Below are 27,896 nucleotides of genomic sequence, written 5' to 3' on the forward strand. Positions count from 1 at the left end.
CCGCCATTTACTCATTCTTTACTCATCTTACTGTCCTGGATCCCCCAGGATCCACCGTCCTGATCTTGGAATAGAGACACTCCAGCTGTCTTCATGTTCCTCTGAGAGCTCTGAGGCAGTCTGGCCTATTTTTTTCCTGTGTAGCCTCTTTTCTCTTGCTCTGTTAGTTATTATTATTTTTTTTCATCACTGACAAAATACCAGACAAAATACTTAGAAACAACCTAAGTGAAGAAGGATGTTTTCTGGCCACAATTTGGCTCTGTCCTGCTGGGAAAGTCACAGTGGACTTCATGCAGGCAGCATTTGTACCAGGAGGCTCACATCCTGGCAGATCAGGAAAGTGGACTGGAATATTAAACAGGGCCAGGCTGTTAGCCTCAGGGTCCATCACCCCAGTGACTTAAGTCTGCTTGCTAGGCCTCTTGTCTCAAAGATTCCACAGCTTCTCAAAACAGCATCAGCAAATAGGACCAAGTGTTGGAACATATGAGTATTCATCCAACCCTTTGAATCTTCACACTTCTTTGCTTTGGTTCTGGAAAATTCTCATATTTGTTTACCCACATACACTTTTGGAAGAATTACCTGTTTGTCCTGTTCTTTTTAAAATTTAATTTGACTCATTGTGTAGACTAGATTAGCCTCTAACTCTTAGAGATCCTCCTGCCTCTGCCTTCCAAGTACTGTCTTTGTTCTCTTAAAAACTCTTAGGACGAGGCTCTGCTTTACTTCTGTTGATTAAAGAAAACATTTAATTTTTTTTTTTTGGAATTTTTTTATTTATTGTCTTTATGTGTGTTTACCTATGTATATGTATGTGTAACACATGGGTGTCTGGTGCCTCCAGAGGCCAGAAGAGGGCATTGGATGTTATGAATTTTTGTGGCGTTTGGGGGTGGGGCGGAAGGAGACACAGGATGGACTCCGAGGGTATCCTGCATGCAGGGAAACATGCTGGGCAGAAGCACGCCATGCGGGCACAGCCCAGACGCTGCATCCATGTGGAGAGTTTATAATAGAGAGATGAAAGAAAGAGAGGATAGAGAGAGAAAGAGAGAGGTCGAGGGTGCACACCTTGTGGGAGGAAAAGCGGAAGAGGGAGAGGGAGAGAGAGTGGGAAAGGGGAGGAGTTTTTCCTTAGAATGAGGCTTTTATGTCAGGATGCAGGGCGGTGCCAAGAGGGAGAGATTTCAAGAGGCGGGTCAGAATATTAACATTGGACACCTTGGAACTGCAGTTATAGATAGTTGTGAGCTACCATGTGGGCTCTGGGAACTGAACCTGGGTCCTCTGCAACAGCAACTAGTGCTTTTCTCCTAATGAGATTTCAGGCACGCACAGCTATGCCTGGCTCCCCTACTTTTTAAATAGCATCTTCTCATGAATATAGTGTCTCCTTTAGAATTCTAGAAATATTGATTGGAGTTGTTTACTTTCCATAGACATTTCTTGCATTCTGTTTTTATCTGCTGTGTAGGTTGCTATCTTTGCCTAAATGACATTTTCTCAAATGTCAGGTGATCTTTGCTCCCGAACTAGAGATTAAAACACTAAACTGAGATTTCTTCCCTGACCATTTTTTCTTTTATTCTCTGCCTCACATCTACCAACAGCCTGGCACTGTTGGCTCCACCCTGTCCCACTGTCAAGGAGTGCTGAGGTAGTGTACTGAGCAATGGCCATGACTATACATGTCTATCTCTCAGTTGCTCAGTTTTTCATTTGAAGATGGCCACCTGCTTCTGAGGTTGTGTGGGGTTGCATGAGTTTAGCGTAGTGTCTGGCACGTGATAAGTGCTGTTTAAGTGTTGGTATTTCATAATTCTCAGGGACCAAGTCACTACCATTTCCTATGTGGATTACTCTAATGTCAGACATATACTCCCTGGGGCTGGGGAGACGGCTCAGCACAGTGCTGGCTGTACAATCAAGAGGACCTGAGTTTGATTTCCAGAACCCATGTAAAAAGCTGGGCATGGTGGTGCATGCTTGTAACCCAAGCACTGGCAAGGCAGAGACAAGCAGACCTCTCAGACTAGACTACTGTAATTAGCTAGCCCCAAACCACTGAGAGACCTTGTCAAAAAAGGCAAAGTTGGGGCTAGTGAGATGACTCAGTGGGTAAATATGCCTGCTGACAGTCCTGAGGATCTGAGTTCAGTTCCTGAGACCCACATGATAGAAGAGAATCTACTCACACAAGTTGCCATCTGCTAATGCGCGCGCGCACGCGCGCACCCCCCCACCCCCCACCCCCACCCCACCCCCCACAGAACTGTATGCTCCCCAATCATTCCAGTGTCTTGGTCCTTGCTTCACTATTTCATGGTGTGTCTCACCCTCTGTGCACTGTGAATTTACTTGTCTGTCTAGTCAGGATGGTAAGTTATAGGCTTTAATGGTGGTACACAGTAACCCCAGCATTGAGAGTTCAGTTCTAGCCTGGGCTGCATAGTGACACCCTGCCCCAAAAAGAAATTCTTGTTAGCAGACTACCCATTCTGTTACTTCTGAGTTGGGAGGGTCAGGGCATAGTACTGTGACCAAAGTCAGCTGGTACAATACTCTGGACCGGACCAGGCCACCCACAGCAGTTCTGTGTAGTCCACATTTCTCACTAGTGTTCCAGAAGTAGGGTGAATTGATGTTTCAGTAGTAGATTTTAATGGGATAGGCTGAGAGAAACCAGCACTTTCCTATAAAATGATCTCTTTCACAGGTATTCAGTCAGCCCTCAAATTATGTCATCCTCTGTCAGTGCAAGTGACCTTGATGATCACTTTTGAACAAGTGAGACCCACCCATTTTGTGTTCATAGGTCACTGGTCTTCTGCTTAGGGGTTCTTGTGGAATCTCTGATTCATCTACTGGCTCTCAGTGTGTGGCTGAGTGTATTTAGTGCTGTTTCATTTCCCCTTTCTAATATTAGAACCCATTGGGGGGAGTCTAGATTGCTTAGTGCTATTATAAATAGATGTATTGTTATGTTAGGAGCTCAGAAAACATTTAGTGATTTCAGGTTCTGTGTATAGAAAGCCTTTATGATAGATGGGCTTGCAGTTTTGAGGTATAAAGCAAAAATGTGGGACTCACAGTGATTGTCCACATTTCCCCATAAACTACAAGAGTGACTCATATTACCAAGTCTGGGATGCAGAGCTGCTTGTTTGGTGTTGGAAGAGGAAGATGGTTTTCTTGGTCTTGACCTGCTTAAAAAGAAAAAGAAGGACTGGAGAGATATCTCTGCAGTTAATAGTGCTTCCTGCTCTTCCAGAGGACTTCAGTTCCCAGCACCCACCTTGGGTTGCTCACATCTACCTATATACTCCAGCTCAGGGGGATCCAGTACCCTCTTTTGGCCTCCACAGGTACCTGCCCTCATGTGCATATACCCTTCTTCCTGATACACATAATTAGAAAAAAATTAAAAAAAAAAAAAACTCAAAAGAAAAGCCAAAGCTATATATTTTAGAGGTGGGCTTTTTAGCAGGACTGGTTTGGAAGATTGCTGGTGCTTGGCTTCAGGTCTCCTTCATCAGGCCAGCCGGGTCTCCCTGAGTTTCAGTTCTCATGCAAGCACATGTTTCTCTTGTGTCAACTTCCCAAGATGAGAGGGTCTGGGAAAGCAGAAAGTAGATGAATTATAGAAAGCAGTGCCTCCCAGGAGCTTTGCTTGCCTTGTTTTGCACTTTGCTGGTCAGGCAGTCTGAACTAAGTAAGCCCCTGGGTCCTGGGGAGACAGAGTGGAAATGGCCTGGACTTAAACTCCTGGTGCTCTCCAGGATGGCCCCTCCACCAGCACCAGTGGTCTTAAATTGGTTTTTGTGTTGAACATATGATGGTCTATACACCTGTAGTCCCAGCATTCAGTAGGTTAGGGCAGGAGAATTACTAGGACTTTAAAGCTAGTCAAAGACTCTGTCTCAAAAAAACCAAAGACAAAACAACGTCAACATCAACAATTGGGGCTGGGGTGATAACTCAGTCAGTAAAGTGCTTGCCTTGCAAGTGTGAGGATCTGAGTTCAATCCCACAACCCATGTAAAAGAAGCTGGCCAAGATAGAGCATACTTATAATTCCAGCACTAGAGAGGCAGAAACACATAGATCTCTACAATTCCTTGACTAGCCAGCCCAGTCTACTTGACAAGTTCCAGGCCAGTGAGGACCTTGTCTCAAAAAACAAGGTAGATGTCACCTGAGGAGTGACAGCTGAGGTTGTCCTCTGGCCTCTGCACATGTGCATGTGCAGTTGTAAACACAGATGTGCCTATACACACATGAACATGTACATATATGCACACACTCACAATTGCAGTATTATGGGTCTGAATTGTGTACACCTCACCAGCACCTAAGACTGATTATCCAGAAGAGGAATCAGGTCAAGGAGACAGTAGGGATCTGCACACAGAAGACCATGGAGGGTGTGATGCGAAGGCAGCATCTGCAAGGTGAAAGCAAGGCTGCAGGAGAAGCCAGCCTGCTGCCACCCTGAGCTTGAACTTCAATCTGCAGAAGATTGATCTGATCAGAGAGAGGGCCCCACAGTCTCAAGTGGAGAGCAAGGGCAGCTCAGCAAGAGTCTAGGTTGCAAAGGAGGTAGGAGTCAGAGGATGCAGGACAAGCCCTTTGGACTATCCTGCCAACACCTTGAACTTGAACTTGGAACTTGGAAAGTAATGTTTTCTGGTTGTTTGAGTTACTTGTCTTGTGAGTCTTTGTTGCTGTAGTCCTAGCGTACAAAAATACTAGTTTAAGAGTAGATAAGGGCATGTGTTGCCAAACCTGACAGCTGACAGCCTGAGCTCAACTTCCAGGACCCACATGGTAGAAGGACCTTTCTGAAACCAACAATGGTATATAAAACAGTGGCAACTTGTTTTCTGAAGTAGTTGTAATGTCAGCAGTGAACAAGCGAATAAGCAGTTCAGTTGCCCAAGGCTGGTGGGGTTAGAGGGGGAAGCTGTCTTTATTATTGCTATTACTGCCGCCACCACTGCCACAGGCCCAGCCACCACTGCCACAGGCCCAGCCACCACTGTGGATTGAATCCAGGAGCTCCCACATGCAAGGCAACACAGGTCAGCACATCACCATTGAGTTACATATCCAGCTGTTAGGCTGTGGTTTTAAATAAACAAGCCCTTGGCTCTTGGAGTACTGATTGGCCAGAGTCTGAAGTAGCATATATCTAAAAGGTGAGCCTGCAACATAGCAGAAAACAGCAATCCAAGGCTGCTGGGATCTTGGCAGAGAGCTGAGGAGCAGACTTCTGCAGAGCACCTGCTGGGCTGTGGGACAGTGTAGCATCATTAAGAATAACTACAAGCCAGGCATGGTGGTTTACTCCTTTAATCCCAGCACTTGATAGGCAGAGACATGTAAATCTCTGGAAGTTCATAGCCAGCCTGGTCTACGTATCTAGTTCCAGGACAGCTAGGGCCATACAGAGAGAGCCTGTCTGAATAAAGAAAGGAAGGAAGAAAGGGGAGAAGAGAGAAAGGAAAACTACAGTGGATTGGGCATGCCAGGCAACTGAAGCCCATTGGTTTGTAACAAGTCTCCCCAAAGAGCAACAACCTTCTAACCTGGTAACCACTAGAGTATGTTGTCTAACCACTCATTTTAAAAAGCAAACTGGAAAGGGAAGACAGAGGTGTCTGTGGCATGACATTGCCATTGCTGTTGTAAATCAGAGCCTCTGTGATGAGCCACAGGAAACTCTCGCTATTAACATTCTGTTGGGGGACTTGGAGGAAGGTCTTTAGGTCACCTGAGATCCCAGTCCTCACTCTTGCCCTGGCTGCACATGGTTCTTGGGAGGCACTAGCCCACAGATGTGCCCAATCCTTTGACAGTGCAACATGACATTGTCATCTACAAAGTTGGACTTGAGAACTGTACAGTTCAGTTACCAAGAAACAAAACTAAAGAAACCTATCAAATCTTTTTTATTTTTTATTTTTTGAGGCAGGGTTTCTCTGTGTGGCAGCCCTACCTGTCCTGGAATTCACTTTGTAGACCAGGCTGGCCTCGAACTCACGGAGATCAGCCTGCCTTTGCCTCCGGAGTGCTGAGATTAAAGGTGTGCACCACCACTGCCAGCTTTTCAGATCTTTTTAATATAGGCTGGTGTGATGATGTATCGGGTAAGGGCATTAGCCATCCGACTCTTAACAGTCTGAGTTTGATCCCTAGAACCCATGGTGGAAGAAGAGAACCAACTCCCAAAAGACCTCCACACACACAAAGATGCACATAATAATACATTTTAAAAATTAGGTCTCAATATCATAATTAAGTTTATGATTCTTATGTTGGGCTATGTTCAAAGCTATGCTGGGGTGCATGGGGCCCACAGGTTTTAGGTTTTGGATATGTCTGTTGAATTTTTGTTTTTCTTTTGTTTTGGTTTTGGTTTTTTGAAACAGGGTTTCTCTGTGTAACAGTCCTGGTTGTCCTGGAACTCGCTTTGTAGACCAGGCTGGTCTTGAACTCACAGAGATCCTCCTGCCTCTGCCTCCCCAGTGCTGGGATTAAAGGCGTGTGCCACCACTGCCCGGCATCTGTTGAGTTTTAGGGGGTGGTGAAGCTGCTTCTGTGAGTGTCATCCATGCCAGGGTGGGCTTTTTGGTGAAATAGCAGTGAGTCACCCTCACTTGTGAAAATCATCCCCAAGAAACTCAGTGGAGATGGCTCAGCGGGTAAATTGCTTGCTGCACAAGCCTGGTGACCTGAGTTCAATCCCAGGACCCATGTAGTTGTTCTCTGACCTCCGTAGGTGCACCCACACATGTACATCATTTGTGCACACACAATTTTTTTTTTTTTTTTTTTTTTTTTTTAAGAAATTCATTGGATTCTCAAGCTACATTTGAGAGGAATACTTTCTTTGATCGTTGTTGATGTTCTTCCTGGGTTGTAAACAGACATTCACACAGCACCTAGCCTGCCATTCTCCTTTAACTTGAGCTCCCAGTTACCAGGCAATATGAAGAACTTTTTATACAAATACATCAGCTCGGAACCAGAGGAGGAGTGATAGAAAAAGAACCGGGATTTGGACATTGGTTATCAATTTCTTTTTACCTGTGACCCTTTAAACGGACTCCCAGGCAAGTCTCTAGTTAATTACACATGTGCACAGGTTTCTTTGGAGGTTCTGGGCACCATGATCAGATAATTGGCTGGATTTATAATGGCTAAATTAATAGGCAGGTAGCAGCTCCTGATCCACCATGAGTCATTACTGGGAAATTATCACCCTTCCCAAATTACCTGTCTCTAAAGCAAATAGTAGGTACCCACCTACCTCATAGAGTTCCTCAAGTTTTCTGCTTAGTAAGTCAAGTACTAGACAGCTATTTAGAGTGCTTTGAAAACTGTGGGATCAAAATGCAATGGAATGTGCTTTCGAGATGCCAGGTGTTTTTAAATAGTGTCTTGGGGGAAGTGCATTAAGGAACCCAAGCCCCTCATTATCTTCCTCCTCTGTGGAGCCTGGGGAGCTGTCTGAGGGTATGGTGACATGCCTGTCACTGTTGATGTTTTTCTACAGCAGACAATTGCTTTGACTTGTGCATTACTGAATGCTGTAGGCAGAGCATGTTAAAGAGAAACTGGCTTAATAGTTTCCTGACAGTTGGCAGACAAGAGCCTTTCCGAGGCTGGGTTTCTAGTTTAACCACTAGGGCCTGGGGATTTCAGTTGTGGTTCTTGCTTCTAGAATTTACTTCCTCTCTGTGGTTTAAGCAAACCCAGCTCACCTTCAAGTCTATGGCTTCATTTCCTCATTTTATGGGAGTTTTTCCCTCACCAATGTGAGGAGAGAAGGCCTGAGCTTGATCCCCAGAATCTGCATACAAGTGGAATACAGTGTTGAACCAGTATAATCCCAGCATTGGCAAGCTGAGAGCTGGAGACTGTGTATTCCTGGAGCTCCCTGGCCAGCTGGTATGTCCTGCTTGGTGAAGTTCTAGGTCAGGGTGAGATCTGAGGACCACCGAGATTGTCCTCCAACCTGCACACATACTTGTACATGCACACTGGCATATGTTTGTGCACTGACCACACACACACACACCACACACACACACACACAGAGAGAGAGAGAGAGAGAGAGAGAGAGAGAGAGAGAGAGAGAGAGAGAGAGAGAGAGAGAGGAAACGGAAACAAAACAAAACAAGAAAGTACGTAAAAAGGTAGGTGAGCTTGGCAGGACTCATTGTTAACATGAGTCTGTCTTTTCATGCCTGCTTAGTGACTCACAGAAGACCAATGTGTGAGTCAGATCATTGGGCCAGCCTTCAGGCAGCCCTATGATCCAGTTTTGGTAAGAAATAGATTAGTGTTTGAAAATGAAAAGAGAGGAGAAGAAAACGATACCTTCTTTGTGGAGTTTGGAAAAGGAGCTTCGAAGCCCTTAGGTGGCGGTGAGCTTGGGTTAAATATACTAGGATTTTGTAAGTGTAAATGCTAAGCTGTGGTGCCAGGCATGGTGGCACAGGCCTTAGTCCCACACACAAGCAGGTGGAGCTCTGTGAGTTCCAGACTAGCCAGGGCCATATCCTGGGACAAAAGCCCAAAAAAGTTAATCACATGGAGGCTTTAGAGCCATGGTGTCTAGGAAGGGTGGGGACATGTTCTTAACACTTGGCCTCTAGTGCTGCTTTCCCAGCACAGGCTCTGGACATATCAGTTTCCTTATCTATGATGTGGGGCTGGTCCAGTTCCATCAGGTGTTGTGCCAATCAGATGAAATAATGCTGCCTTTTATCAAATCTCAGCTGCAATCAATTATAAGCCACACCTTTCCTTCTGTACCATTACAAAAAAAGAATGCTGCCAGTTAAACCAACATGATTTCAGGTGTGATGTACTGGAAATTCAGAGATGTTAAAATGTGGTGGGCAAGCTGGACACATTAGTAGTGCACATCTATAATTCTGACACTCAAGATGCTGAGGAAGAACCATTGAAAGCTTGAGGGCAGCCTGGGTTATATAGCAAGACCCTATCTGAACAAAAAGGGGAGGGGAATTGGGAAGATAGTCCAGCAGCTTTTAAAGCACTTGTCACTCAAGAAAGAGGCCTGGAGTTTGGATCCCCTGAATCCATGTGAATACCAGGTATTCACCATGACAGCCCTCAAGGTGAAGTGGGGGTGACTAGCCATTCAATGAACTCTGGGTTTGATTGAGAGATCCTGCCATGAAAGGATAAGATGAAAAAGTGACTGAGATTGCTGACATCAGACCCTGACCTACACAGACACACACACACACACACACACACACACACACACACACACACACACACACAAACCTGCACATGCATACACATAAAAAAAAGTGGTGGAAAACCATGTTTTTTTGTTTGTTTGTTTTCGTGACAGAGTTTCTCTGTGTAAAAGCCCTGGAGCTTGATTTGTAGACCAGGCTCAGAGGTCCACCTGCCTCTGCCTCCAAGTGTTGGGATAAAGACGTGCACTACCACCACCCGCTGACAAACCGTGTTTTGGAAATCAGTAAAATCTGACATATTGGATAGGAAAGCACTCAGCTATACAATTCTCTAGGGTCATATTTGGTCTTTATTATGTGCATCCAGTGGAAGAGGTGTAGTTATTAAGAATAAATAAATCACTGGCAGGCTTGGGGAGATAGCTCAGTCATTAAATTGCTTCCTGAGTGAGCATGAGGACCTGAGTTTGCCCCCAGTACCTGTGTACAAAAGCTAAAGTGGTGGTACACAGATGCAGTCCCAGTGCTGGGGTGGCAGAGGCAGGGACGTCACTGGGGCTCGCTGACCAGCCATTCCAGAACTTAGTGGGATCCAGGTACAGAGAGAGACTTCGTGTCAAATATATATATGGTAGAAGGCTGGACGTGATAGCAGTACTCAGTAGGCAGAGGCAGGTGTTTCTGTGAGTTCAAAGTCAGTCTGAACTATTTTCAGTGAGTTCCAGGCCAAAATCAAGCCTTTTTGGAAAAAAGGATTTATTTTTATTTTCTTTGTATGGGTGTTTTACCTGAATGTATATATGTTGACTATGTGGATGCAGTGCCTCAGAGGGTTCCCCTGGAACTGGAGTTACCAATTGGTTCTTCTGGAAGAGAAGCCAATGTTCTTAACCACTGAGCTGTCTCTCCAGCCTTTCTAGTAGATTCTTGACAAACCTTGGCTGATACACAGATTCCAGGAAGTCTTCAGCTAGCTTCTCAGTACCTCCTGGCAAGAATGGGGCATCAGTATTGCTTTTACAAACAGACTTTGGTTATTGAAAAAGAACCTAGTTCCTGTTTGCAGTTCATTTTGGGCCTCTTAGTTTTCATCAGTGGATATGCACTAGGCTTTGGCTCTGCTCAGAAGGCAGATCAAGTCTGACTTGATGATGACAAGACCCCCTGGATCACATGGGCAAAGCTCACGCCACCCGGAACAAGTCATGTGCCTCTGATGTGCTGCAAGTGCAGGAGCGGAGGCGTTCCCTCCTGTGCTGTTGTGGGTTCTCCCCAAATACCTGTAATCACTCCGTGGTCTTGGGAACACCAGGCCACCCAAGTTGAGGGACATACCACACATACTGAGCAGCACTCTCCAGAACTGTTGGGAAGACTGAGAAACTGTCAGAAATTGGAGGAGACTAGGAGACAATTAAGGACAGTCTAAGCTCGGCTCATCCTGTCTACGAGTCTTGCCCTCATGGTGGGAAAGTGCCGTGCAGATGTAAGATCTGAGCACCAGTGGAGCTCAGCGGAAGGACTGGAGCTGTTTTCTTTGCAGTGCCTCTCCAAATCTACAGCACTTGGCCTCTTCTAGAGTGATGAAGCAGTATTTTTTGTGAGCCCTTGGTCCCATTTATATCTAGAAGAAAAGGTGTTGGTTCAGTCAATTAAAGTCGACTTGGGAATTACATTTTAACATAATTTCTGTCTTTGCAGGGGAAGCACTTGTGGCAGAAGTTCCCTCCCTGTTTGTGATCCTGTCCGTGTGCAGTTTAATGATCCTGATAGTGTTAATTGCAAACTGTGTTTCCTGCTGTAAGGACCCAGAAATAGACTTTAAGGTGAGCACAGATGGCATGGACATTTAAAATCAGCTGCTGGTTTTTAAAGTGTGTGTGTGTGTGTGTGTGTGTGTGTGTGTGTGTGTACACGCACACGCATGTGCGCTCGCGAGCACGCATGCTTACGCTTCACACACTGTACACGTGTTCACATGCACAGGTGAGTACACATGGAAGCCAGACTACAACCTCAGGCTGCCATCTTCAGTGACACCCTTTTGAGACAGGGTCTCTCGCTGGCCTGGAGTCTGCTGAGTAGGCAGGACTGACTGGCCATCAAACCCCAGGGATCCACCTGTCTCTACCTCCCTAGTGCTGGGCCTTGCGATCACATCCAGCATTTTTACATGTGTTTGGGAGATTGAACTCAGGTCCTCCTCATGTGTACAAGGCAAGCAGTTTATTGACTGAGTCATTTCCCCATCCCTAAAACAGCTGAGACATTTTTTTTTTTTTTTTTTTTTATTTATTTTTTTTTTTTATTTTTTTTTGGTTTTTCGAGACAGGGTTTCTCTGTGTAGCTTTGCGCCTTTCCTGGAGCTCACTTGGTAGCCCAGGCTGGCCTCGAACTCACAGAGATCCGCCTGCCTCTGCCTCCCGAGTGCTGGGATTAAAGGCGTGCGCCACCAACGCCCGGCTCAGCTGAGACATTTATCAGTAGCATTACTGTGGCTCACATTCTCTTGGGAGCAAGGGTCACTGGACTTTTCTTTTCCTGTCCTTGTGTATAGCAAAGTGTTGTGGGCCACAGAATCTCTCTGCTATAGCCTTCTCACCCTCCACCCTGCCATTGTAGTGCTGTATCAATGACAGATGCTCTGTTAACAAATGGGCCTGACTTTGTGCCAGTATAATTTGATTGACAAAAGTAGGTGACTTGGAATGGACCCATCAACTATAGTTTGTCAGCCCTGCTGGGAGGGAGTATGTATGTGTACACGTGTTTGTGCAAGTACACTTCTATATGTGTGCATGTACATATAGAGACCAGAGGTCAACCTTATAGGTTGTTCTTTGGGAGCCATCCCAAGTTGGGTGTTTTTGTTTTTTTGGAGACAGGATCTCTCTTTGAGACTGGAGTTCATGGATAAGGCTAGGCTGACTGGCCAGTGACCCCCAGGGTTCTGCCTGTCTTCACCTCCCTAGCAATGGGATTACAAGTGTGCATCACCATGTCTTGCTTTTTGTTCTCTTGTTTTGTTTTGTTTTGTTTTTCCAAGACAGGGTTTCTCTGTGTAGTTTTGGTGCCTGTCCTGGATCTTGCTCTGTAGACCAGGCTGGCCTCGAACTCACAGAGATCCACCTGCCTCTGCCTCCCGAGTGCTGGGATTAAAGGTGTGCACCACCCCATCCTGCTTATGTTTGGCTTTTACCTGGGTGCTGGGGATTGAACTCGGGTCCTCAGGCTTGCAGAGCAGACAGTTTACCAACCAAGCTGTCTCCCCAACCTTCTGGGAACCTCTGACAGTGAGCACTTATTGATGGTGTGTCTTAAGTTTTTGTTTAAATAAAGAACTGTGTGTGGTGATTGAATTAACTTATTCATTGTCTGCACGGAAGATCAGGCAGGTTTTGGTTTCTTTCAGACTTTTGTGTAAGCTGGCAAATTTGTGATCATTAGCTCATAAAAGCAAAGGGATTTCCTCAGTTTTTGTGTATGAGGAAGGGTACTGAAAACCTCAAGTTTGTCTCTAAACCTTAATTCCCTAAAGTGAATAACACTTCCTACTAGGACACTTCCTATCTACAGTCAGTATAACTGAGGATCTGGTATAGTAGCAACAGATGGATGGATCTATCAGCAAACCAACTGGGAACTCTTTCTAGAAATTATTTATTGCTCATGTGTTGACATATTAGGGCCTCACAACATTTGTTTAGAAGGAGTATATAAGCTGGGTGTGATGGTTGTATGAATGTGATCCCAGACTGTGGGAAGCTGAGGGCAGAGGATTGCTAGTTCTAGGACAGCCTGTCTCAAAACACTTTCACAGCAAGTACTTTGTGGACTGAGCTCTCTCTCCAGACCCCCTCAAGTCATTTTTATTCTGTGCTGTCTGCACTTGGAATCTCTGGTGCCTCTGAGGAGATAGGGAAGTACACTGTCCTCCTGGCTCAACGCTTTGCCCTGCACAGAAAGCTAAATGCAGGGGAGACCTGTAGGGAATCCTCAGCCCAGACCACAGTCTGTGGTAGTGGTGGCCTGGGGCACCTGTGGGCTTTATGCATCAACACCCTGCCCCCAAGGCTCACATCGATGCACACGCCTCTGTGGGAACTCGCTGACTTCCCTGTTGAGAGCACAACAGTAGATCCAGAACCTGTATCCCCTGGCCATCAGTCCTGCCAAGGGACTTTGCTCAGAAACCTGGCCACTTGGGGACAAAGATAAAAGTCTGATGGGGTTGCTGATACCAAAGTCTGGCCTCTTCTCATGTTTCCAGATACTGCATCCTTGCCTTAGATTGATCTGGGTGTTTGAATGTGAGTATTCACAAGGGAGCCAATTGTGATGCAGCTCAGAGTCTGGGAATGTACATCACTTTGCAGCTGCCCCATGACTGATGCAAGGCTGCAGTGTGTTTGAGCTCTCCAGCTTCAGAGTCTGTGACTGAATGAGTATTTATTGATGTTGATGACATGTTGGTTAGTTTCCTTTAGACTTAGAGCTCTGCAGTTGCAGGGCCTGAGTGGCCCTGGGAAAGACATTTACAGATCAGGAAGCCATTTGGCTTTATCTCAGTATTTTTTTTATTATTATTATTACACAGTATCATCTCCCTGAATCTTTAGAGTCTACTGGCATATCTACAGGTATATCATAATTGCTGCCTAATTTTAAGTGACATTTTTAAGGTGTGATGGATGAAATCCTTTTAACAAGAGAGGGTTATGAATGTACAGCTGGGAGCTGGGAAGGTGGTTCGGTGGGTAAAGCAGTTGCTATGTAAGTGTGAGGACCTGAGTTCAGATCCTCAGAACTTGTGTAAAGCCAGACACAATAACACGTGTCTATAATCCCAGTGTCCCAGAGCGGAGATGGGAGGCCTGCCAGAAGCTAGAGGACCAACTAGCCTGACATAGGCAGTAGAGGACAACAAGGAGACCTGTCTCAAACAGGAAAGCAAAGGCCAACACCCAAACTTGTCTTCTGACCCACATGCCACAGGCACAAAAATGGAACAGGTTTTTCTCCCACTTTTCTTTTATTTACTTTTCTTCTTTTTTTTTCCTTGAACAAAGTCTCGTGTAGCGCTGGTAGCCTTGAGCTGCTGGCCCTCCTTCCTCCACCTCCCAAGTGCTGCACCATCACACCCAGCATTGACTCTCACACTGAACTTTCAGAACCTCGTTTTAGCTGCATGCAAATAGCAGTAGTGTGGTTTAGTGCCTAAGAATGTCTGCTCACGTGTGTGCAGAAACCTAAATGTCAGAAGTCTCCCAATACTATTTGTAGTTTTTTCTTGTAGTGGGTGGGTCGCTAAGGGAATGGGACAGAAAAGGAAAGTGAAAAGAAGGGTGATGGCAAAAAAAAAAAAAAAAAAAAAAAGGAAGAATTTTGTTCCCGAATCTGTTCCCTGTCTCTATTCTGGTGCTCTCAGGGATGACACTTGATAATTATCGGAAGTAAGAGATGGCTTGTTAATCTTCTATAAGCTCCGTTAAGTTCACCTGGGCCCCCGAAGGACACCCAGATCACATGGATGAGAATAGGAGGGGTCAGGATACATTTGCCCATCCAAGTCATTGAAGATTCCCGAAGCTTGGTAGTCTCAGTTGAGGCCGTCTCAGATGGCTTTGTTTTGTGGTGCTGGGATGGAGCCCAAGCTCTGCCACATGCTAGGCTAGTGCAGCACCACTGACTCCAGCCCTCTTTCTACTGTATTGCATTTATTTATTTTGAGACATATTCTTACTAAGTTGGCCAGGCTGGCCTTGAACTTACTCCATAGTAGGGACTGGCCTTGAACTTTCTATTTTGCCTAGATCTCCTGAGTAACTGGGATTACAAGGCATGTACTGCCTGCCACACCCAGCTCCTGGCATGGTTTCTTATTAAAGCCGAGTAGTTTCATTATTTGTAACTATGCATATATGTGTATGTGGGTATGTGCACAAGCACATATGAAGAGCCAGCTGTTAATGCCATGCGGACTGAGAACTGAACCCAGATTCTCTGCAAGAGCAACAAGTGCTCTACATTGAACCCTCTCCCCAGCCACTTAAATATCTGAATTTTTAAACTCTTTTGTTTCAGTAGAAATCACATTGCAGTTAGAAGTGCAATTAGAAAATTTCAGAATAAAATTAACTTTGACCCAATTTGCAAAGAGATTTATGACAGTAAATAATGATTCTTTTGAAAGAATTGTTTAATCTCTTAACAATTCTTGGCCTTTTCAGTCCTTGAAACTTTTAAGCCTGAGCAGATATTTCCAGGTTAAGTTCTGTGGGCATTTTAGAATTTTTTTTTAAACTTTAAGCTGTCACCTTAAAAAATTACATAAATATTTATTGCTTACTTTAAAATCTTATTCTCATTCCAGATATAGTGGTACATGCCTGCTGTCCTAGCACTTGGGGAGAAGGAGCAGGAGGGTCAGCTGTAGGCTAGCCTAGGATATGGGAGACTAGACTGAAAAAAAAGGCAAAACAAGAAAGAAAACATCTTATTTTTTCTGCTATTTGGAGTTAGTGAGCATAATTACTTGTGCTTTTTACTAGAAGTAAATATGAATTGGATAAAACTATGGCTGGGTATTCCAGATGAGCGCGTAAACACTCCTTATCCGGGTATTCCAGATGAGCGCGTAAACACTCCTTGTTTCAGCAATCACAGCCTGCTTTTCTTATGCAATTTTTCTTTGATTGCAGGAATTTGAAGATAATTTTGATGATGAGATAGATTTCACACCACCAGCAGAAGACACCCCCTCCGTCCAGTCCCCAGCAGAGGTCTTCACACTCTCAGTGCCAAATATTTCCCTTCCAGCGCCATCCCAGTTCCAGTCTTCTGTGGGTAAGACCTTTTGTCCTTCTGTCAGACGTCCATGACCTCATTCCAGACATGGAGTATGTAGCCACAGCTGCCATCTCTTCCTCTGCCTGTCACACTGCATCGTTAGAGTCAGACTCATCCTGTAAAAGCTGTCTGTCCCTTCCTGAGTTCTTCCTGAAACATTGAAATGGAGGCTGGGGTGTAGCTCAGTTGTTAAGAGTTCTTGCTTAGCATGGACAAAGCCCTGGGTTCGATATCCAGCATTGCATAAACTGGGTGCATAGCAAGTGTCTATAATTGTGGCACTTGGGAGGTGGAGGCAGGAAGATCAGGAGTTCAGGGTCGTCCTGGGTTACACAAAACCCTTTCTCTAAAAAAATGTAAAAAGCAAAAAGGCTCATGTGCTGTCTCTGGTAGGCTGGTTTCTCTAGCCCATGACACTGCTTACCTTGATGTGTGCTGCCTGACTGAGGAGGGCCATAGTGAGCTATATTAAGTGGACTGGCTTTTCATAAGGTTTTGTAGATTTTATTTCCTGTTATAATGTAACTGTGGTTCAAGAAGTAGAGTTTCCCAAGACTGTAAAAGGAAGGCTGTTTAAGTCCTTGCAGGTACTAACCCTGCCTTTTGTGGTAGCCATCGCACTGTGGGGCATGTTCAGGGCAGTACACACCCAGCTTTATCCTCCTGCGGGCACTTGTCTTAGTTACTGTTGTGCTGCCATGAAGAGACTCCATGACCAAGGCAGTTTATAGAAGAAAGCATTTAATTGGGGGCTTGCTTGCAGTTTCAGAGGGTGTGTCCATGATCATCATGGCAGGGAACGTGGCAGCAGACAGGAGCAGTAGTTAAGAGGTTATGTCCTGATCTGAGGCAGAGAGGGGGAGACTGGGCCTCACATGGACTTTTGAAACCTCAAAGCCCACCTCCAATGACACCTCCTTCAACAAGGCCACATCTTTAATTTTTCCCAAAATAGTTCCACCAACTGGGGATCAAGCATGCAAACATATGAGCCTATGGGGGGGGGTGCGGCATTCTCATGCAAACCACCACAGTATGTGATGACTAAAAGAAAAAGTAAGCTAGACATAGCTGGTGACACACACCTTTAATACCAGCCCTCTGTCTTGGTCTACACAGTGAGCTCCAGGACGTCAGAAGGAAGAAAGGAAGGGAGGGAGGAATAAAAGAAGAAAGAAAGTAAGCCAGAACATGGTGCTCAGGGGAGATGGCTCAGAGAGTAAAGTGTTTACCATGCAAAAATGAAGACCTGAGAGCAGATCCCCGGCACCACGCAAAAGCCAGGCATGGCAGTTTACATGTTAACCCCGGGGTTAGGGGTTGGGATCCTTGGAGCTTACCGGCTATCCAGTCTAGACAAATCAGTGAGCTTCAGGTTCCGTGAGAGAGCCTGTCTCAAAAAATAAAAGTGGAGAGTTGCAGAGGATCCAGTGGCCTCTTCGAACATCCGGAGGTACCAGGCATCCTTGTGGTATACAGACATACATGCAGGCAAAACACTTTGACACATAAAATAAAATGCATAATTCAAAACAACTTTTAAATGACATGTAATGTATTTAGCTTTAATTTCTCTAAATAATAATATTCAAGGGTAGGCTTCAATCAAAATGGTATTTAAAAGGAGTCCAATGAATCTTTGGGATCGCTTAAGCCTCAATGGAAATGCTTCTGCTTGTTTATGTCATTGTTTACTTCCTTCTACTTAAGGAAGCACTGAGCTGCTCGGTCCATCTTAATTGTAGGCAGTAGAATCCTAACTCAGATGAGACTGGTGGAAGAGAGACCAGATTGTGGAAGGAAAAAAGATGGAGATGGCCTTGAAATAGCTTGATTCAGGGCCTTCAAATTCAGTCAGCTTTTTTATAGTCTTTGCCTGTCAGCTTCATCTCTCAGGCAATTCTCTCCTTGGAAGAGAGAGTGGCTGCTGAGAATTCCAGATCCCTATCTTTGTAGCTTCACTCCTCAGGGACCAGGAAGAACCACCTTGGAGAGGCATTCTGGGTGTGTTTACTTCAACCATATGCAGAAGCATCACTTAGAGTGGGGACAGATAAGAGACCAAGAGTTTCCCTTCAAGGTCTGTTGGGATGGTTAGGAGCACAAAGAGAGAGAGAGAGACAAGGGCATGAAAGAAATTACAGTGAGCCAGGCAGCCATGCCTTTCTTTTTTGAAGCCTCCTTGAAGTCCTTGGAGCTGGGGAGCTGGCCCGGTAGGGAGATGGCTCACTGCTGTAGAAGTATGGGACCTGAGGTTGGATCTCCCTTTCCCATGGAAAAGGCTGGGCGGGATGACAACACTGTTAGCCCTGGGTTCACTGAGAGATTCTGTCTCACAAAATGAGGTGGGGAACAACAGGAAAACACCTGGCCTTTGATCTACACACAAATGTAGGTGTGCACTACACACACACAGCTCTCCCTCAAATGTATCAATAAATAACATTTTTCTCAATAGGAAGAAACCATTTTGTGTTTCTTAGAATACTCTCAAGTATTTTTATCATCCTGGGATATAAAAGGACTTGCCATGCTCAGCACTATATCTAGATGCCATGAATGAAAGCATTGCCAAATTTGATTCATAAAATAAAATATTCTGTATTAGAAAAAATACACTATACATCAGTTTGACATGGTAGCAAAAAAACTGTAAAGCACATTAAAGAGTTCACACAAATGTTTTAAGAAATTAAAGAGAGGCACTCGGGTGGGGGGGGGGTACACACCTTTAATCCCAGCACTTGGGTGGCAGAGGCAGGCAGGTCTCTGAGTTCAAAGCCAGTCTGGTCTGCAGAGTTGAGTTCCAGGACAGCCAGAGCTATACAGAGAAAGCCTGTCTCAGAAAAGAGAGAGAGAGAGAGAGAGAGAGAGAGAGAGAGAGAGAGAGAGAGAGAGAGACGAGCGAGCGCAGTTAAAGGGTAACATGGGGTGGGGGAGATGACTCAGTTGGTAAAGCATTAGAGGACTTGAGTTTGAACCCTAGAACTCAAGTGAAAAAAACTGGGTGTGGTGGTGCAAGCTTGTAATCCCAGCACTGGGGAGGCTCAAACAGGCAGGTCCCTGGGACTCACTGGCCAGCCAGCTTGGTCTACTTGGCAAGCTTCAGGTTAGTGAGACTCTTAAAGTACAAGACACCTGGAGAGTGATACCAAAGGTGGTTCTTTGGCTTCCACTTTCACGCTTACGTGCTCACGCAAACACGCGCACAGACTGAACATGGAGAAGTACTGTGTCACTAGAGCAAGTAAGTGAGGATGCGGAAGGAGATAGTGATGGCGTGAAATCAAAAGTGTCTGTACGTGCACACAGGAAGAGCATCATTAATGGATGAAACACCAACTGTTGGGAAGATGATAGCATCAGGAGGAGGAAGGATGTCCTGGGTGGTTTGGTGAGTGGGACAGGACCCAAGCCTTCTCAGCCCCTCACGGTCAGTGCAGCCAGAGAGGGGAACTTCCTGAGAGTGCATCTGAGTGTGGTTTAAGAACCAACTGGGTGAGTGTTCAGTGCAAGATGTGCAAAGTAGCGGATTGCGGCTCTGTTGGGCCGGGCAGATGGAGTACCGGTGGGTAGCGTGCTAAGTTACAGGGATTCTGACAGTCGTCTGTACAGGCGAGCAGTGTCTGATTGTTAGAGATAACTTGTGAAATGTGAGGTGTGCTACCTGTTCACAAGCACGTTTAGAAGCTCGGCCTATTCTTTTCCTCTGTAGTATGGGTTGTCTGTCTGTCTGTCTGTCTGTCTGTCTGTCTCTCTCTCTCTCTCTCTCTCTCTCTCTCTCTCTCTCTCTCTCTTTTGGTGGGGCTAGGGGTCTAATGGTTTAGCTCTGACTGGTTTGGAAGTTACTATATAGGCCAGGCTGGCCTCCAGCTTGAAGAGATCAGCCTTCCTCTGCCTTCTGGATGCTGGAATTACAGGTGTGCACCACCACACCTGATCATGTAAACACAAATTATATTCTCTTGGTCCTGAAACCAAAGCATAGAAAAGTATCTAATGAAATGTTCTTCTTTGTTTCTTATATATCTTTCCAGAAGATTTTTTTTGGGGGTAGGGTGGGAGGCTGGAGGGGTGGAGTGAGGGGTGCAGGGTGATGACAACAAGATCTGTCTTTGTAGCCCAGGCTGGTCTCCTGCTTTAGCCTCCTAAATACTGGGATTATAGGCCTGTGCCACCATGCTCAGCTTCTCTAGGATTTTTTAATGCATATACACTCTAATCTCACTTTTCAGTTTAAGTATTTTGTTTCCTTTTTAGAAGGCTTTTTTTTCCTTTGGTTTTTTTGAGACAGGATTTCTCTGTCTAGCCCTGGCTGTCCTGTCCTGGAGCTCACTCTGTAGACCAGGGCTGTCCTCGAACTCAGAGATCCGCCTGCCTCTGCCTCCTGAGTGCTGGGATTAAAGGCATTCACCACCATTTCCTGGCTTAGAAGACCTTTCATAGAGCAGTCTTAGGATAATAACAAATTGAGGAGTTGCAGCGGTCTCCACAGTATAGCTCTTCTTGCCCACATGCTTAGCTCCACCCCCCTTTATGCAATTATCACAGTAAATATTTGGTGTGCATATATACATGCAGGCAAAACACTCATCACATAAATCTCTTAAAAATTAAAACTACTTGTTATGATAAGAACTTCTTTTGTGGTGCTAAAGATTAAATCCAGAGGCTCATGCATAGTAGGCAAGCACTCTATCTATCATTGAACTATACTCACACTTTTTACATTTTAAGTGAAATCTGTAGCCTATCTTGAGTTGATTTCTGGGTGTGGGATCCAGGTCTGGTCTTAGTAGATCTCTGCATCTTTTAGCTTCACTTGATGCTTGGTCCTCTTGAGCGCTGTGCTCCCACATGTGTGGGTCTGGTCTAGGCTTTCTGTTCTCTTTGGTAGCTGATGTGTCTGTTCATTGTCCCGGTGCCACGTCTTCATTGTAATAGGTCAACTGTAGCATGGGATTGCACAGATTATTACATTTATCCGGCTTTCTTTTTCACTCTAAAATATCCTTTGACCATAAATTTTTTTTATTTCCGTGAAATACAGTTTATTTTTCCCCTTCTGTTATGTGTGTATTTGTTTCATAATTATATGAAATTCATAATTTCATAATGGTTAAAAACCATTGTCAAATCCAAGATCCTGAAGATTTAATATCTCTGTATCTTCTATGAGTTTCATCTTTTAAATGTAGCTCTCTAATCTGATCTCTTTTCTTAAAGATTTATTTGTTGTTTTTTTTTTTTTATGTATTTAAGTGTATATGTGTGCACCACAGGCATACTTGATGACCTTAGCTGTCAGAAGAAGCTGTCAGTCCCTAGGAACTGGAGTTATAGATGGTTGGGAGCCTCCAAGTGGGTGCTGGGAACTGAATCTGAGTCCTCTGCAAGAGCAGCAAGCACTGAGCTATCTTTCTAGCCCCATGATCGATTGACACCCCCCCATTCCTCACCCTCCTGCCTCCCCTGCCTTCCTCCGTGTGTGTGTGTGTGTGTGTGTGTGTGTGTGTGTGTGTGTGTGTGAGAGAGAGAGAGAGAGAGAGAGAGAGAGAGAGAGAGAGAGGGAGAAAGGGAGAGAGGGAGAGAAGTGCATATATGTGTGTGGGTGCACACGACAGCGGACAACTTGTGGGAGTTAGTTCTCTCATGTAGGTTCTGGGCATTGAACTCTGGTAGTTAGTCTTGTTAGCAGGCAACTTTCACCACTGAGTCATCATGCTGGCCCCTCTGATCTGTTTGGAGTTAATTTTTTTTTTTGGTTTTTCGAGACAGGGTTTCTCTATGTAGCTTTGCGCCTTTCCTGGGACTCACTTGGTAGCCCAGGCTGGCCTCGAACTCGCAGAGATCCGCCTGGCTCTGCCTCCCGAGTGCTGGGATTAAAGGCGTGCGCCACCACCGCCCGGCTTAATTTTTTATATAGTGTAGGGAAAGGCATTTTTTATTGTTTGGTTTTTAGCTATCTGTGGTCTCCTGTAGCCCTTCAACTCTTGTAGTCGAGGATGATCTTGAACTCTTGGTCCTCCTGTCTCCACATCCCCCCAAGCGCTAGGATTACAGGTGAGTGCCACCATACCTAATTTTATGGAGCTGGAACTCGGGGCTTTTAGAAGGCTAAGCAAGTACTCTACTGACTAATCTACCTCCCAAGGCCAAGGATAGGATATTAGAGTTTAATTTTGGAGTTTAATTAATAACATATGGTTATCTAGCTGTCCCAAGAACATTGTCTGAAGACTCTGGTTTTTCCTTCATTGAATTGTAGTGGCACCTTAACATTTTGTTAAGATCTTTGTTATTTTTAGTTATGTGTGTGTATGGGTGTTTTGCCTACATTTGTGTATATGCATTGCATGGGTGCCTGGTGCCTCTGGAATCCAGAAGAAGTGGAGTTAAGGATTGTTGTGAACCACCATACTGGGAGTCAAAACTTCAGTGTTCTTTAAAACCAGTGAGTGCTCTTAACTGCTGAACTATCTCACTCAGGTTTGGTCACACTAGAAGGCTCACACCTGCCTGTAACTCCAGTTCCAGAGGATCTGATGGTACCCATGTGGTACACACATAGACAAGCAGGTGTGCACTTACACACAAATAATAAGTAAATAAATATAAAGCAAATCTGAGTCCTCTGGAAGAGTAGCAAGTGCTCTTAACTGCTGAGCCATCTCTCCAGCCCAATCTTGGCACCAAAATTGCCTTCATGTATTTGTTCATTTAGTGTATGGATGTGGGTGCAGTGCGTATGTGGAGGTCTGAGGACAGCTCTTGGGAATTTGTTCATTGCTTTCACCATGTGGGTTCCAGGGATGGAACTTAGGTCATTGGGTTTGGCAAGTAGGTACATTTACCCAGTGAGCCATTTTGTCAACCTTGACACCTATTTTAAAGAAAATCACTTCACCACTTTTGTTTGAGTTGCTTTTTAAATATTAACATTAATATTTTTCCTTTTGGAAAAGATTTGTCTTTATTATTTTTAATTTTGTATATGTGCATATTTGCGTATGGGTATGTGCATGTGAGTGCAGGTGCCAGTGGAGGGCAGAGGAATCGATCCCCTAGAGCTGGAGTTACAGACATAAGCCATTATGTGTGTGGACTAGAACCCAGGTCCTCTGGAAGAGCACCAAGCGATCTTAACCACAAGCTGTATCTTCACCTCATCTCTGTTTTCATGTTTATTTATTTATTTTTTAAATAGTGATGATCGCAGTGAAGATTACAGTTAACATCATACTTTATAACCATTGAGCTTTAATTGATGGCAGTTTCACCAGTTGGACTGGGAAGGTGGCTCAGTCAATAGAGTGCTTGCCTAGCATGTGTGAGAGCCTTGGTTCAATCCCCATCACCTCATAAAACCATAAAACTGTGTGGTCATGCAGCCTATAATCTCAGCACTCAGGAGTAGAGGTGGAAGAGTTAAAGACCAGCCCAGGATACATGAGACCTTGTCTTAAAAACAAGTAAAATTTATCACATATTACATCTTTATGCATTTTATATCTGTTAGCATAGGTTATAACTTTTTAAAGCATTTGTATTTTAAATCATGTAAGAAATAAAGAAGAGAAACTATGTCTTAGTAATACAGTGATGCTGGTTTTATACTTAACTCTTCAGTTGTGCTGTGGAGACTTACATTTTCTCTTTGTTTCTTTGTTTGTTTGTTTCTTTCCCTTCCTTCCTTCCTTTTTTTTTTTTTTTTTTTTTTTTTTTTTTTTTTTGTTTGTTTGTTTGTTTTTTGAGACAAGGTTTCTCTGTGTAGTTTTGGTGCCTGTCCTGGATCTCACTCTGTAGTCCAGGTTGGCCTCCAACTCAGAGATCCGCCTGGCTCTGCCTCCTGAGTGCTGGGATTAAAGGTGTGCACCACCACCTTTTGCAGTTCTGAGTTTCTGTTCATTGTCCCTCGATCACATACTGAAGGGATCCCTTTAGCAGTTATTTATTTCAGGGCAGGCATATTGGTAGCAAACTCCAGCATTGCTTATCTGGGAGGTCTTCATTTTGGGAATGTGGTTTTGCCAGATATAGCATTCTTAGTTCGAAGGTCTTTTGCTCCCAGCACTTTATCTTGGGAGCCCACTGCCTTCTGGCTTCCATTTCTGATGACTAATTGGCTCTTAGTTTTATTTAGGATCCTGTGTACACAATGAGTCATTTATGCCCTCCCTGGTTTCTCTGTCTCTACAGTTTGATTGTTAGGGTCTTGATGTGGTCTCTGAGTCCAATGTTATTGGAGTTTGCTGATCATTTTGGATATGGAGATGCATGCCCTGTAGCAGTAGCAGGCCATATTCTACCTTTTTTTTCCTTCTGGAACTCCCCTTATATCTATATTGGTCTACTCGATAGTGTCCCCATGACAGAGTTACTATATCAAGAAAAACAAAACAAGACAAAACCAACAGTATAAGATAGTATTTAAAAAAAAACAAGATATCAAAACTATATTGTCAGCATTTAAACTTAAGACTCTCTCATTAATTTGAAAGAGACACTAATGTATTTGTTCTTATTAGCACAAATATTAACTTTATGCCAGTATTTCTACTTTACAGGTTATGTATTTGACATTTATTTTTATTTTATTTTATTTTATTTTTTTCTCTGTGTGGTAGCCATCTTTATGTGGCTTATTTTTTTTCTCTTTAAAATTTTTTATTTATTTATTTTTATTTTATTTTACAATACCATTCAGTTCTACTTATCAGCCATGGGTTCCCCTATTCTCCCCCCTCCCCCCCCCTCCCCTTACCCCAGCCTACCCCCCATTCCCACCTCCTCCAGGACAATTCCTCCCCCGAGGACTGCGATCAACCTGGTAGACTCAGTCCAGGGAGGTCCAGTCCCTTCCTCCCAGACTGAGCCAAGTGTCCCTGCATAAGCTCCAGGTTTCAAACAGCCAACTCATGCAATGAGCACAGGACTTGGTCCCACTGCCTAGTTGCCTCCCAAACTGATCAAGCCAATCAACTGTCTCACCTATTCAGAGGGCCTGATCCAGCTGGGGGCCCCTCAGCCTTTGGTTCATAGTTCATGTGTTTCCATTCATTTGGCTATTTTTTTTTTTCAATAATTGAGTAAAACTGAAATTTATTATAAGCCACAGTCATCCTAGGGACCTCCATGCTATATATATAGCCTCTATGGTTCTATGGGTTGTGGTCTGATTGTTCTTTATTTTATATCTAGAATCCACCTATGAGTGAGTACATACTATGACTGTCTTTCTGGGTTTGGGTTACCTCACTCAGGATGATTTTTTCTAGTTCTATCCATTTGCCTGCAAATTTCATGCTTTCATTGTTTTTCTCTGCTGAGTAGTACTCCATTGTGTATATGTACCACATTTTTTCCATCCATTCTTCCGTTGATGGGCATCTAGGTTGTTTCCAGGTTCTGGCTATTACAAATAGTGCTGCTATGAACATAGCTGAGCATGTATCTTTATGGTATGAATCAGCATTCCTTGGGTATATGCCCAAGAGTGGAATGGCTGGGTCTTGAGGTAGTTCGATTCCTAATTTTCTGAGAAACTGCCATACTGATTTCCACAGTGGTTGTACAAGTTTACATTCCCACCAACAGTGGAGGAGTGTTCCCTTTGCTCCACATCCTCTCCAACATTGGTTGTCATTGGTGTTTTTTGATCGTAGCCATTCTAACAGGTGTAAGGTAGTATCTCAGAGTCGTTTTGATTTGCATTTCTCTGATGATTAAGGATGTTGAGCATTTCTTTAAATGTCTTTCAGCCATTTGTAGTTCTTGTTTTGTGAATTCTCTGTTTAGCTCTTTAGCCCATTTTTTAATTGGACTGTTCAATACTTTGATGTCTAGTTTCTTGAGTTCTTTATATATTGTGGAGATCAATCCTCTGTCAGATGTGGGGTTGGTGAAGATCTTTTCCCATTCTGTTGGCTGTCTTTTTGTCTTATTGACTGTGTCTTTTGCCCTGCAAAAGCTTCTCAGTTTCGAGAGGTCCCATTTATTAATTGTTGTGCTCAGGGTCTGTGCTGTTGGTGTTTTATTTAGGAAATGGTCTCCGGTGCCAATGCATTCAAGAGTGCTTCCTATTTTCTTTTCTATTAAGTTTAGTGTAACTGGATTTATGTTTAGGTCTTTGATCCACTTGGACTTGAGTTTTGTGCATGGTGACAGATATGGATCTATTTGTAATCTTTTACATATTGACATCCAGTTATGCCAGCACCATTTGTTGAAGATACTTTCTTTTTTCCATTGTATAGTTTTGGCTCCTTTGTCAAAAACCAGGTGTTCATATGTGCATGGATTAATGTCAGGGTCTTCAATTCGATTCCATTGGACCATATGTTGGTTTTTATACCAGTACCAAGCTGTTTTTATTACTATAGCTCTATAGTAGAGGTTGAGTTGACATTTATTTTAAAGATTTATTTTCATTATTTGTGTGTGTGCGCACACATCGTATTCTCTGGAGATGGAGCTGCAGATGGTTGGGAGCCAGTTGATGTGAGTGCTGGGAACCAAATAGTCCTCGGGAAGAGCAATAAGTTCTCTTAACCACTCAGCCATCTCTTCAACCCTTACTTATTTCATTTTAGTTAGATATTTGTGTGTGTGTGTGTGTGTGTGTGTGTGTGTCTGTCTGTCTGTCTGTCTGTCTGTATATGTGTATTGTTGCTTTGAGACAAAGTTTCATCATGTAATCCAGGCTGGCCTCACACCCCTGATCCTCCTGCCTCAGTCTTCCTAAGATCTGGAGTCAGAAACCTGCACCACCATGATGGCTCTTCCTGGCTTCCCTAGATGCTTATATTTTTAATAATTTCTTTCTCTTTTTTTTCCCCAGAAGGTTTGAAGTCTCAAGTTGCCCGACACAGTCTAAACTATATACAGGAAATTGGAAGTGGCTGGTTTGGAAAGGTAAAGTGCTCCTTACTTTCTTTTATTCCTTCCTGATGATACAGTTGATGTTTTAAAGCTGAGTAGGAATTGGGTCATGTGACATTACATATTCTCTGTAGACACTGTAGTGTTAGTAAGACTTTTTCATCACCTTTGCAACTGGGAGGTGGCATGAGCTCAGCTGTGCTGGGTGCATAACCTTCTAGGAGGTTGCTTCATTCTGTTCAGACTGCTATGACAAAATACCATAAACTGGATAGCTTTCCAAGCAAAAATTTATTTCTTGCAGCTCTGGAGACTAGTTGATTAGACATCTGATGAAGGTTTATAAATGGCACCTTCTGGCCATTTTCTCACTTGACGGAATGAGCTTGGATGGACATTCTTTGGGATTTCTTGTGGCTTTTGTTTGTTTGTGTGTTTGTTTGTTTGTTTGTTTGTTTGAGAGAGACAGTCTCACTGTGTATCTTTGGCTGTCCTTGAACTCACAAGGTAGACCAGGCTGCCTCAAACTCACAGAGATCTGCCTGTCTCTGCCTCCCAAGGGCTGAGATTAAAGGACCTTGCCATTAAGCCTGGTTGTGGTTGTTGTTGTTCTTCTTCTTCTTCTTCCTCCTCCTCCTCCTTTTTAAATAATGATTTATTTATTTATTTTATGTGTGAGTGCTCTATCTGCATGTATGACTTTATGCCAGAAGAGGGCATCAGATCTCATTACAGATGGTTGTTAGCTACCATGTGGGTGCTGGGAATTGAACCTGGGTCCTCTAGAAGAGCAGCAGGTGCTCTTAACCGCTAAGGCATCTCTCCAGCCCTGAGCCTGGTTCTTATGATTATTTTTTCTGGAGATGGTGAGGGAGGAGGGAATGTGTGTGGATTAAGACTTTCATTTTATTGGACAGA

General features: G+C 44.1%; 1 protein-coding gene across 1 annotated transcript in view; it reads left to right on the forward strand.

Moving 5' to 3' along the window:
- Positions 1 to 27,896, forward strand: part of Lmtk2 (lemur tyrosine kinase 2) — a 92,767-nt gene that overhangs the window by 16,031 nt on the left and 48,840 nt on the right. Inside the window, 3 exon segments of the mRNA XM_028890320.2 lie at positions 10,950 to 11,074; positions 15,950 to 16,094; positions 26,938 to 27,011. Coding sequence (XP_028746153.1) covers positions 10,950 to 11,074; positions 15,950 to 16,094; positions 26,938 to 27,011 — 344 coding nt within the window.

Source organism: Peromyscus leucopus, chromosome 23, assembly GCF_004664715.2.
Source record: "Peromyscus leucopus breed LL Stock chromosome 23, UCI_PerLeu_2.1, whole genome shotgun sequence".
NCBI classification, from domain to species: Eukaryota; Metazoa; Chordata; class Mammalia; order Rodentia; family Cricetidae; genus Peromyscus; species Peromyscus leucopus.